The sequence below is a fragment of the Danaus plexippus genome, chromosome 25 (genome assembly GCF_018135715.1).
Source record: "Danaus plexippus chromosome 25, MEX_DaPlex, whole genome shotgun sequence".
NCBI lineage: Eukaryota > Metazoa > Arthropoda > Insecta > Lepidoptera > Nymphalidae > Danaus > Danaus plexippus.
In genome coordinates, this window is record NC_083553.1 from 834,559 (window position 1) to 847,041 (window position 12,483).

At 34.5% G+C, this 12,483-nt stretch overlaps 1 protein-coding gene across 1 annotated transcript; it reads left to right on the forward strand.

Moving 5' to 3' along the window:
• Nucleotides 1-4,350: 4,350 nt before the first annotated feature.
• LOC116775085 (reticulon-4-interacting protein 1, mitochondrial-like) lies at nucleotides 4,351-12,323 on the forward strand. The gene is made up of 12 exons (XM_032667895.2): nucleotides 4,351-4,720; nucleotides 5,071-5,151; nucleotides 6,829-6,994; nucleotides 7,229-7,399; nucleotides 7,756-7,896; nucleotides 8,063-8,177; nucleotides 8,269-8,382; nucleotides 8,659-8,780; nucleotides 9,174-9,309; nucleotides 10,015-10,132; nucleotides 10,418-10,534; nucleotides 11,698-12,323. Exons 1-12 carry the CDS (start codon nucleotides 4,673-4,675, stop codon nucleotides 11,782-11,784), a joined length of 1,416 nt encoding a protein of 471 aa, XP_032523786.2. The 5' UTR covers nucleotides 4,351-4,672; the 3' UTR covers nucleotides 11,785-12,323.
• The last annotated feature ends 160 nt before the right edge of the window (nucleotides 12,324-12,483 follow it).

Consider the following 12,483-nt stretch of genomic DNA (forward strand, 5'->3'; position numbering starts at 1 on the left):
TTAAGGAAAATAAGATGTTAAATATGTTGATAACTTATCAGTATCCTTTGATTCTAATGTCGAAAATATTGTAAGCATCGGTGAAATTAAAATCATACTTTGCTGAGATCTCAAAGTTCTGAAAGACGTGTAATTATGTCTCAATAAAATTAATATCTACTAGTCCGTACACTCTTATTTAATATATATTTTTTGTTTGATATCTCAAAGTAATAGATGTTTTGTGTTGAATAAAATTTAATATGTAAATTTATTTTTTTCAATCGAGGCCCTATTAAATTTGTACAACATACCTACTTACTTATAAAGTCGAAAATCATTATGTACATTAAAATATACATTTGTATAAAAATACAATGACATAAAATTCTATTGCAACAATTATTGAACTCAAAATATTTTGAAGTACATATAGCCGATATCAATGGCCATCTTTACTAATGATGGTAGCCAAGAAGATGAAGATGCAGAAAATGATATTAGTGGCGAAGAAGAAACATTGAGTGAATCTGATGTAGATTAATTTATATATATATATATATATATATATATATATTATTAATTAAAAATATATATATTAAAATTTTGAAAAATGGAATTTGTCTTACAACGGCTGCCGTTGCACTATTTAATTTTGAATAATTCTTGTCGGACTAGCGATAGATACCTATTTTTTTGTAGGACACTTTTTTATTTGGGTAAGAAATATGCTGACCTATCATATAATATTTATGTCCTACAGTTAGTAATAAAAAAGGTAGCATCGTTAAATTGACAATCTTCGAGCGTAGGACTTAAAAAACGTACCACTCAATTTGTAGGACAATGTAGCCATTTCATAACGGAAATATTTACTAAACAACAGTGAAAAAATCAGCCAGTTAGTAATAATTTTTTTAGACCTAGTTGTTGATACATGTTGGGAGTGGGGGACACTTTGATACAATCATCATCTGTGTAGGACAATTATTGTTTCAAATTTGTTATAAAATTGTTTCAATTTTTAGTTAACAAAGTAGTTGTTAGTAACAAAACTTGAACATTCACCCATTTGACACTGCTGACGCTTCCATACTGTATTAGCCCTCACTATCGAGAATTTTTGTAGAGGAAAAAGTTGGGCGTCTCCTCAAAATGAAGCTACTCACGAATATTCAGATTGTTAGTAATCATCATGAAAACAGGCGCTGGCCCATGGACTATAAATGGTTAAAAAGCTAAAATTTCGACCAATAAATCGTTATATTTGATAATAAGATATATTTACCCCAAAGAATCTATGACTTTAAACACTAGCTTCTTTTTATATGAAAGATGACAAACGAGCAGACAGCCTACTTGATAGGCAGTAGTTACCGTCGCCATTGGACTCAACATCTATGTTCTGGTTGCGTTACCAACCATGGTTGTTGAGGAAGAGGCAGGAGAGGGAATAAAGAGATGGCAGGAAAGGGTGCGAACAGGGAAAGGACAACCGGTTCTCTCACTCATCGGACGAATCGCGGCCATTTAAGGCTACTTCACGCCGATCTTCTGTGAGAGTTCGGTACTTCCCCGGTCGAGCCAGCTCATGTTGGAGCTATAGTTAGTATCTACTCGACCACAACTAGGCTCTACCACCTTAAAAATTCGTTATTATATGCTTTGGTTCTGTAGTCTTTTAAAAAGAAATAATTTTCTGGCCTTACTTTGTAATAAAAAAAATTACTCAAATATGAACATAATTTTTAAAGATACAATTAACATTAAGAATATTCAATTTATTAAGATCGTTATGAGCAGAATCATAATTATTGCATTCTACCCTAATTGTAGGAGACTAATGATGGATATTCCAGAGGTCGCGGGTTCGTGTCCGTCTTGTGCAGATTTTTATACTGTATTTTCAGTTAAAGTATTACCCAAAAACTTATTTACTATTAAAAAAATATCTTAATATATGATAATAATAAAGGATAATTTACAAAACAAAAAGTTAAAGGACGATTTAGTCCAAAAAGTATTTAATCTCCTAAAATTTATCTACTACAAAAATAATGTTTTTTTTTTCATTTCATGAATAGTATCCGCAAACTATAGTTTCATTGTAAATGTAATTATTATTTATCAAAGGAAACAATTTTACGACCAGCTTACAATATGTAATATATTTGATCAAATGAGATGCGTGCTATAAAATATATCTTTATTAAATTATTAATAGACTAACATGTACGAGGTAACTCAAACATAATATGTGGGTTTATGTCACACCACATATCAGTATCATTTTGAGTTTTAATAGTAAGTTAGTCAGCTACGGACGACTGTACTTACTTACTCCCCCTCATTCATCGATATCCAGAGAATATTTCGTCAATGTTAATTAATTTAAAATTCTTTGTAAATCATGTAATTCTAGTTTCAGCTATATCGATTTATTTCAACACTTTAAACATTTTATGAACTCGTCCAGTGCAAGAACAATAAGTTATAAATATTTTAGGAACATAGAATAATATTATTTTCTTTTACATCTACATTTTTTGTAGTTAACTCAATCCACAAATTTCGTAGTAAACCTTTTACAAACAAAATAGGTATTGAAAAAATTAACTGCTTTTAAATTACAACAAAGCAGTAAAAAGTATTTTACGTATACATATTTAGATGGAATCTTATATAGATTCGATTTTTAAACGAAAGTCCCAGTCCAGGTTCTATACTAGCTAGGTTTTCACTCCTAGGGTAAATTAAGGCTTTAACAATTTTTCATTAATAAATCTTTACACATTATACTATAAAATAAGAACGTACTTCGAAGGCAGCTCTAGTAGGTTCGTTTCAAATTTGGTTAGGTAGAGAGAGGAGCTTGGACGGTGGAGGGGAGGTCTTTCAGACCGTATGTCCATGTATCTACATGTACTTATTAAAAAATAAATATTATGTACCTATTTCAGTTATTTTCCTATTTATATTATTATTCTCATTCGTCACCGTTATCTGAACAGACTATAAAATCAAACGTTTTGTTTCATCCTTAGTTACTTTTACCAAAATCGCTTTTTACAATATTTGTGAGCGGAATTCGCAACACAAAGTCGATGTATTTTAATTGAATTTATGAAGAAAAGCTGTTTTATTCATAAATATTATTGCATAATAATGATCCAGTCTAACAAGTTAAACAAAATTATATCTATTATGTAAGATTTTCACATGTACACATTTAAATGAAATTAAGTTTTTCCTATAGTTTTACATTATTCTATTACGGACAGACGAGATGAAAGTGTCTTCCAGTGATCTCGGTTGCTGTAAAGGAACCGAAACGTCGGGATCAGGTAGGTATAAAATTGAAAAAAATAAGGTCGTAGAGCCTAGCTGTGGTCAGTCACTACAGATCGAAGATGGGCTGGCTGGACCGGGGAAGTACCATCCTTTCGCAGAAAATTGACGTGAAGTAGTCTTTAATGGTTGCGTTTCGTCCAATGGGTGAGAGAGCTGGTTGCCCTTTACCCGTTTTCCTACCCTTTCATCTCCCTCTCCCACTATCAAGCACGGCAACGCATGTCCATGGGCGTCAGTGACTAATTTCCATCAAGTTAGCCGTCTCATCTATTGCCGCCTTTGAAATAAAAAAAAGGTAAAACACAAACAATTTATATTTATAAAAGTAATTATTAAAAATACATTCCCAATGTCACTACTTGTGCCTATACCTGTACTCATGTAAATGAGACATTTGTGAGCATCTCTGTCTTCGTGGATTTCGAAATTGTTCTAAAATTGAAAGGATTATAATTAATATCTGATACATAAACAAGATGACTGACCACTGACGCTATCTGTCATGTGTACCTGCCACGTTATGTTATACAAAATAAATAATTATGCTGTATTTGAAAAGAATTACGGAATTTCAGGATAAATTATAATCTTCAATGTTATTATGACGACAGAACTACATTACTGTTGCTTCGTTAAAATCCATATTTAGGGATTACAGAAAAGAACAACGAAAATTAATACATGTTACGTCCAGACACATTTTCATTTATTCATACAAAAGTTTAACTTTATAATAAAACTTTTATATATTATATAAAAAACGAGAACAATTCATTTTTTTTTTTTGTGAAATCCCTCATATTTCACAAAAATAACTTTACTAGTAAACCCAAGTTATAACAAATATCTGTGTTCTGCCAAGTACCTGAATGGATTGCAAAAACTAATTAGAATGAATTGCAAATTTTACTTTTAAAATATAACATTAATAATTAATATCCTTTATAGTTTATATAATACAATTACATTGTCAATATTCAGGTGACACTATTCGATTGCTTAGACATCAAACAATATTGTTATCGTAATGTCAAAATCAGGTGTGTCGATGTCATAGAAAAGTGGTTATGTTTGTTTAAAAAATACCTTATAGAAAAAAATCCTTCCACTTTAACAAAAAAATAAAACATCCACCTAAAACAAACCTAGCACAACCATTCGTACAGCTAAATGAAGAATAATTTCCTGTAAGAATGCACTGGCAATGACGTTCTATTTTGAGCCCAAATAATTTTCTATGGATAGTGGCCAAAGGTTAAATTTTTAGTGCATTTCGGTATGAAGTCATGAAGTAACATTGCGTTTGGAGTAGATCGACCCTCCCCCGTTGTTTGTGGCTGAAATGGATGATTTCAAACTGAGAGCTGGTGAAAAAATTGGGGCTTTGCATGTGAGTTTCTGTTCAATGTTATTGATGTTGTTCTACAATTATTACCTTCATCGCTTGCATTTAACTAATAAAATATATTTGTATTACTGTCAAGACTTAATTTACATTAATTGTTTTGTTTATCAAAGTGGCTTTTGACCCTGAAACTTATGTAACTATGTCTAGTTGCCAAAATATACATTTATTGTTATGGTTGTGGGTCTTACGTTTTCAGCTGCTAAAGTCCAAGTTACATAGCTATATAAAATGGTTAACTCTCAATAGCTATGAAAGTGTTTAATTTATTTTAAATTAATGTTTCCTACATTATATATTCTCTATGATATTAATAAGGGATATATCATTTACAGGATGCCGCTCTGGGTGTAGCAAATAACAGCAAAATCAAAATCAATGATGCTATTGATAAAACCGTTGAGGCTGCAAAGAAGGTAGGATAAGAATATATATATCTTAATATTAATTATCAATCGCTAGTTTGTTGGTTAACAAATAAATAAATGCTTTGTTAGCTAGAAAATTCAGCAGATAATTAAACTGTAAAAATATTACTTATATATTGTGAAATTAAGAACCGATTTCATTCGGGTGAGAATAATTGATTATTCTTAAAAGTATTCTGTTTAAAACATCTTATTTAATCCTACCCAAGTAAAATAAGTCGAGTCAACTTAGAAGAAACCAGGTTCATGAATATTTTAGGACAAATAATAACATCAAGTAAATTAATGTTTCCGAAATAAAGTTTTAAGAATTTTAATATATTATATATATGTACATGATAATTTAAAAAATCTTTTCCCACAATTAATTAAAAATTAATTACGCGGTAAAAATTATTTTATTAATTCTTGATAGTTTTTTTTTTTTCTGTAATGGCAATTAATACAATAAAACTGGCAAGTTATAGTTAATAGTGTTTATACATTTAAAACACTTGTATCACAAATTAATAAAATCATTAGTATTTAGGAATAGTAGTAAATAATTTTAGAGATATTTGGGTATAAGAGATTTTTTATATAAACAAATAACATTCGTTCAAATAGAATTTGTTTTATAATAAATACTAAAATGTATTGTGATTAAAATTTTTATATCATGTCATAAATTTTTCACTGAGCCGAAAATTTATGTACCAATTTTCTAATCTTTTCACTTATCGATTTGAGTCGACAAAGCCGTGTAATTATTTACAATTGAATTAAGGTTATACAGAGGTATGTTAAGTTTAAGGGTTGTGGTGGCCTGAAGGTTAAAGGCCCGCCTCTCGTACGTAAGGGCGCGGGTTCGATACCTGGCAAGTAACAATGTGATCTTTTCCGAGTCATATGTACTTTCTAAAAGTATTTAGACACCACTGATTGACGGTGAAGGAAAACTTCGTGAGGAAACCTGGTCTTATATTCAAATTATAAAATTGAAATCGCCAACTCGTCTTGTGCAAGCGTGGTGATTAATGCTTAACCTTCTGCATGTGAGAAGAGACCTGTACTCAGCAGTGGGCTCCGATAAACTGATGTTGATGTTAAGTTTTAGAACTGACCAAGAATACAGACGGATGCACATGTGTAGAAAAAAATAAATATAGATAGGATCCATTCAGTATGGTTGCTGTCAGGTGCTGATATGAATATAGGATAATCTCATCGTGTCTTTATTCAGGGCAGAGAAACATTAATGGTACATGTATACCGCTTCTAGGCTTACCATTCATAAAGCCTTGTATGTACATACGGTGGAGAATTTTAACAGATTAGGACAAACTAGTTGAAGGCTGTAGAGATCAGTTATTGGAGTTTAACAGCTTAAAAAGAAATTAATATTCACGGATTACTACGCGTTATTTTACTATTTTTAAAACTAGATACATCTCGTGTGCCCGTGATCATGTTTGCTGCAAAATAAACGAGCCGGCGGGAGTATTTAGTTAAAATAACAAAAAAAATGCGCAGTATATCCGAAAATATTAGTTTCATTTAAATGAATAGTCGCGGAAGTCTTGATCAAATTTATATAATATGTTAAATAATAAACTAATAATAAGGTTACAAATACAAACGGCCGAGATTACAAGGTCCTCGACCAAAATGTGCTTCCTTGTATAGATCAGAGAGGTTGTGTTAGAGTTGTGGCAGCATGAGTTAGTGTTAGAGGGCCGGGCGCGAGCGGCGGCCTGGGCGGCCGAGGCGGTGCGCAGAATCAGAGAGGGCGCTCTGCCCCTCTCTCCGGCCGTCTTATACCAAGACCTGGTCGACCTGTTCAAGGATAGAGGTGGGCATTACTGATTATATTTTTATTCTATTGTCAGGACTTTGAAATCATATTTGAAAATTGTATTTCGATAAAAAAATCCAAATTTAAATAATATCCCAACAGACCTGGATGGGTATGTCCAGCCATACAAGCATCGTTTTATCAGAAACGTACTATATTAGCAAGATAATTGTGTTTACTAATATTTTGTTTTTATTGCGTCTCCAAGATGACTCACAAAACACATTCCAGTATGGCGTCGCAGTATGGTGATCTTCGTATGTGGCGTTGCGGTGGGCGGGGGCGCGGGCCTAATGGTCGGGCTCCGGGCCGGGACCCGCGCTCCTCTCGGACCTCACGCTAGGGCGCTGCACACGCAAAGCGATCAGACCGTCCTCCTGGTAGAGGATGCTGTGTCTCCGGGTATATACATGATGCTGATGGCTGTTCGTGTTGAAAACGTTCTAATTAATCCGTGCAAGCCGATAGAATGACGGTTCCTGTTGTTTATATTAAAATATCCGATGTTTTACTAAATACGTCTGAATGTCAACAATACAGAGTTTAAACAATTTTTGCTTGTCTATCTGTCTGTTTGTTTCGCCTAATCTCTGAAACGAAGGAACAATTCTCAAAGCACTTTCACTAGCGGATAGCCGATGTAGTAAAGGATGACTTAGGGTACATTTATTTTAAATATTTTTCTTACTCAAAGAAATGAAACTAACGCGGCCACAGCCGATATAGAATATAAATGTGAATTGGAACGTTATCGATAGGAGTGTCAGCGGGGGAGGTGCTAGTCCGAGTGCAGTCGTTCAGTGTGTGTCCTGTAGACCGCGCCGTGCTGCGCGGCCGGGGTTCCGCCCTGCGAGCTCTGTTGGGAACCGGACCCGTTACTGTGGGACGAGGCTTCGCGGGTAACGCTCTAATCTACACATGCGATCATAATACAAGTGTCAATATCTCTTATAGTTACAATTAATCAGTGCCAACTTACCCTGTAAATGTGAAAAGTTGGACACAAAGTGTATACAGTTATATTTTGCTCGTAAGAGTCGATGCATTTTAAGAATCCTATCCCAGGAGTGGTGCTGGACGTGGGCCAGGGGGTCAACGACCTGGAACTGGGCGACGAGGTTTGGGGAGTCGTCAGCGAATGGAGCGGCGGCGGGGCCAGTGAACTACTGGCAATTAGGAGGTGAGGGTATACCGCACACGCTTATACAGGGGGATATATATATTTACTACATTATATGTTACTGAACTATTTTAACTGCTTGTTGATCAAGGAGCCGTGTGAGTCGCTCCCCGCGCGGCGTATCCCCTCCTCACGCGGCCGCCATCCCCTGGGGGGGCACGAGAGCGCTAAAGGCCCTCGGAAAGATTGATATGAAGGGAAAAAGGTATTTAAACTTGCGGTGGTGGAGAGACAACGCACAATGATATGTAATTTACACGCTTGGAATTTAATATAATATTAAATAGTTAGGACATTTATAAATGTAACGGTTTGGTTCGAGAAAAGATAGTACTGTTGACATACTATGATGGAGCTTCTGTATATAGATATATAAGGAGGGGTGACTGAAGCTAGTGCGGATGCTGGATGATATATATATATATATATATATATATATATATATATATATAACAGCATCCTATGTACGCGCGTGTTTCAGGGTGTGCGTGGTGGGCGGCAACACGTCCGCCTCGTGCCTGTCGATACAGCTGCTGTGCGGGCGGGGAGCGAGGGTGTGCGTCGCTGAACACTCGAAAGCACATCCCACCATGAAAGCACTCGGTATATATAAAAGTTCAACAGACAGAGTTTTAATAAGACCCGCACTTTGTGTATCGTGAGCTCATCATATAGAAGTCGGCTGGCGGTACGTCGAGAGGCGACCCCTCGCGACGGATCTAAGAGTACAATAGTTGAGATACGAATGACTTTGTTTGATACTGTTTGTTCCGGCTAACAATAATCTCCAAACCGGCTGGTCCGGCTCCTAGTCAGTCAATAATTTTCAATATATAACCAATATTGACTTCCGCTTCAAGTATGAACTCAAAAAAACTTGCGTGCGAATGTCATGAGTGGTTTGTTCATGATTTCTGACATACACACACACACTCACACACACACATGTACACATACAAGTCCTCGTCACTAACTCCACACGCGTGTTTCCTGAAGGCGCGCACGAGTTCATCGACCTGTCGTCGGAGGCGTGGTGGGTGTCTTTGGAGAAGGCTACGTCGCGGGCCGCGCTCTGGGACTCGCTCGTCCTAGGAGACACGGCGCCCAACATCCCGCACAAGGGACTCGTCAAGTAAGTGTTGTAATACACGAACATTATAATATAATATGAGGAAGGAGAAGGAATATGCGAGGGTAGGGCGGACTAGAACGGCATATAAGCAGTTGTCAAAGAAAATCAAAGCCTTTTTTCGTTCGTAACGCGCGTCGGTGCGATAGATCAATAGATCGTAATTTTTCAAAGTGTGTTTAAATCTTTCGTTAGTGTTATATATACCGAGGAACTCAAATCGAGGTAGTCGTTAATTTAATTATTTTTTTTAATTTTGTGTAAATTCAAAAAAAATTGTGAAATTATATCCAATATTATTTTTAAAAAAGTCAATTCTGATCTCGTTTTCTAAGACAGTAACTGATTGTGAGACAGCTTGTGACGATGTGTGTATTTCTCTATCGCGCAAAACGCACTGGACAGGTTTTGATGTGACTTTCTAATAATGTAGTTTATACATCAGAATATTATACACAATGCAATCTATACTTTAATGTTAAATGCGCGGATCAGAACATAATTATTGTATTTTTTACTAAACCTCACAACACATAGATGGCGCTACGTGTCACTTGAGTCGGCATTTTTACTGCGCGCTATGAATGTGTGTCTGAGTCTGCTTCCAAACTCCAGCGGACGGTCCGTCGAGTGTAGCGAATAATATAATTACTTACTTGGAATATCAAACTGTAAAATTCATATATTTAATAGTAAATACCTTGTCAGAGCCACCAGTCGCTTGCGTTCTATATCTCTGCGTCCGAGGCCTCTATTGTCGGACCGTGTCCCCTCCCCCGTGTGGCCGGCCTTCTGCGTAGCCTTCATGATGTACAGGCTGCTCAGGGTGAGTTGACAACACAATACTCATTATTATCTAATTGTATAACACTAGTGGACTCGCAGTCCACAAAATATAGGTGATAGTTGTTGATTTAATTTGTATATATGTATTGCATGTGACATTTATGTATTTATTATGTGAGAAAATACATAAGACTGAGGCGAAGATAAAATAAAGTGTTAGTTATTTCGATAAACAGCAACTTGTATCCTTAAGATTATCTGAATACAATATTAAATAGTAACGTATATGCTATATATATATATATAATCTTTGTTCATATGTCAGTGGTCAGTTGGTCTCGGCTGGCACACTGATTGGTTGGAAGATGGTAATCCGAGCGAACAGCTGGAGGTGTTGAGGGAAATGGTGGACGAGGGTCAGCTGGCTCCGGTACTAGACAAGGTTGGAGATCTATATACAACTCATTTACATGCATTCATTATCAAAAGCTCAAAGCGCGATCAAATCAAAATAAAATAAAAATATGCCTCACAAAAGCTTGAGTCTAAAAACATATAATTTGTATTAGGAATATGATTTATTACATTATAATGTCAGTTTAGTTGATGAGGAAGGAAGTCCACCAGCTGGTGTGGGATCCATCCAGAAACTGAACATTTGCTCTTTACCAATTATATTACAATATAAAGGACAACCTGCTGACTCTCTATGACATTAATACTATAAAACTACTTAATGAATGAACATATTCCTATTGCTTATATTTTTTTTGTTTAGAGTTAAAAAATCAGAAATTCAATGTAGTTTTTTATCTTATGGTAAATCTAACAGCTCCTGTCACCTGTAACTTGTGTTACTTATGATGGTATGTTTATTTTTTATTCAGTACAAAAAAGTAATTATCTAAACTATGAATTACACGGGCGTTTACGCCCTCTTGTAGTCACTGCGGGCCTTAAGTAGGTAGGAAACCCAGAAAAATGATGGGGGTGTTGTGTACAGGCCGGGGGTTGAAATTTAATTGAATTTGTCTAGAATAAGTTATGGTGTTTTTTTAGTAGGTGAAAAAGTGGGGTACTAAAAAAATAATTTATTCTCAAAGTGGGCAGTAGGCAAAATAAGTGATAAGTTTGGGAAGCCTTCTTTAAATGATAGATAATAATCAACAAAATATGGTCTGAGATCACACAGATTCTTCAGTTTATCTTCTGTTGATAATATAAGTGGTAGGTTCAACAGTAAGTCCTTGAACAACATCCGACTTTAAAACATATCCAGGTCTTAAATATTATTTAAACCATCCTTATCAACTGATTTAACTAAGAAGGTAAAAAAAAACTCGGTCACACTATCAGGTTACATAGCGTTTAATTTATGATATTATTGATGTTGTACACAGTCAAACGCGTAATATATTTTTCTCATAAAATTTCAATCGTTATATTCGCTTTCATTCACTCATTCAAATTGCACGGGATCATTCACTCCATCCACTCGAATGCTTTAATGACATATGTATTACTTATTACACTATCATATAGATAAATATTAAGAACTTAGGACTTTAAAACTAATTTTCAATATAACATTATTATATGCTCCAGGTATACTTACCTCACGACTTCGAAGCGGCGCTGGCACACGCGTGCAGTGATGAAGCGGTCGGGACAACCGTCATACGGTTCCCATGAAGATATTTATATAGTAATATAAAAAAAGTATAGCTCAAACTAAATATAAATACGAAAATCTTTATTTGAATTGTACCTAATATATAATTTTTTGAAAGGATTTATATACATATATTTTTTTATAAAATTAATACAAAAACGACGTTCCTCGATGTAACTTACTTCCTAATCGATTTTTTTTTACAATTCATAACGAATTCAAACAATATTCTAAATCAAGACTTTGATGTTGTCTGTAAATAGTTGTAAATATAACATGGTGCTAACATTTTAACTAGGAACATTCGATTTTGTAGAAAATTTTTATTATTAAATTATTTTTTTCCAACACTGCCATTAGCCACGATACATCAAATGGACTTGATTAAAATATTATATTATATGAAAATGAATTTAATTTTTGTATTGAATTTTACATACCGAATGCTGTGGTTGCGTTAAATCGATGTCCTTCATGAAGTGCGCCATCCGTATACAAAACAAATGTAAATAATAGTTGAATGTAGATAGAAATCAATTAAATGTATGATAAAGACAAAGTTTTTCATTTCTTTAAGTTTTAGAATGCTATTTATTGATCACCAATTAAAGACAAACTAAAAGATTTTTTTTAGTAAAGATTTAGGATTCACTGTGGATCTTTCAGTTGTATAATAATAGGTATGAAATTAAAAATACTTATATATCCGAGTCCGAATA

Excerpts from the sequence above, each read along its gene's own strand:
- LOC116775085 (XM_032667895.2), top strand. The coding sequence starts at position 4,673 with ATGGATGATTTCAAACTGAGAGCTGGTGAAAAAATTGGGGCTTTGCAT. Across the intron at positions 5,152-6,828 it reads CCGTTGAGGCTGCAAAGAAG|ATCAGAGAGGTTGTGTTAGA; the intron begins GTAGGATAAGAA and ends TTCCTTGTATAG. Across the intron at positions 8,383-8,658 it reads ATTGATATGAAGGGAAAAAG|GGTGTGCGTGGTGGGCGGCA; the intron begins GTATTTAAACTT and ends CGCGTGTTTCAG.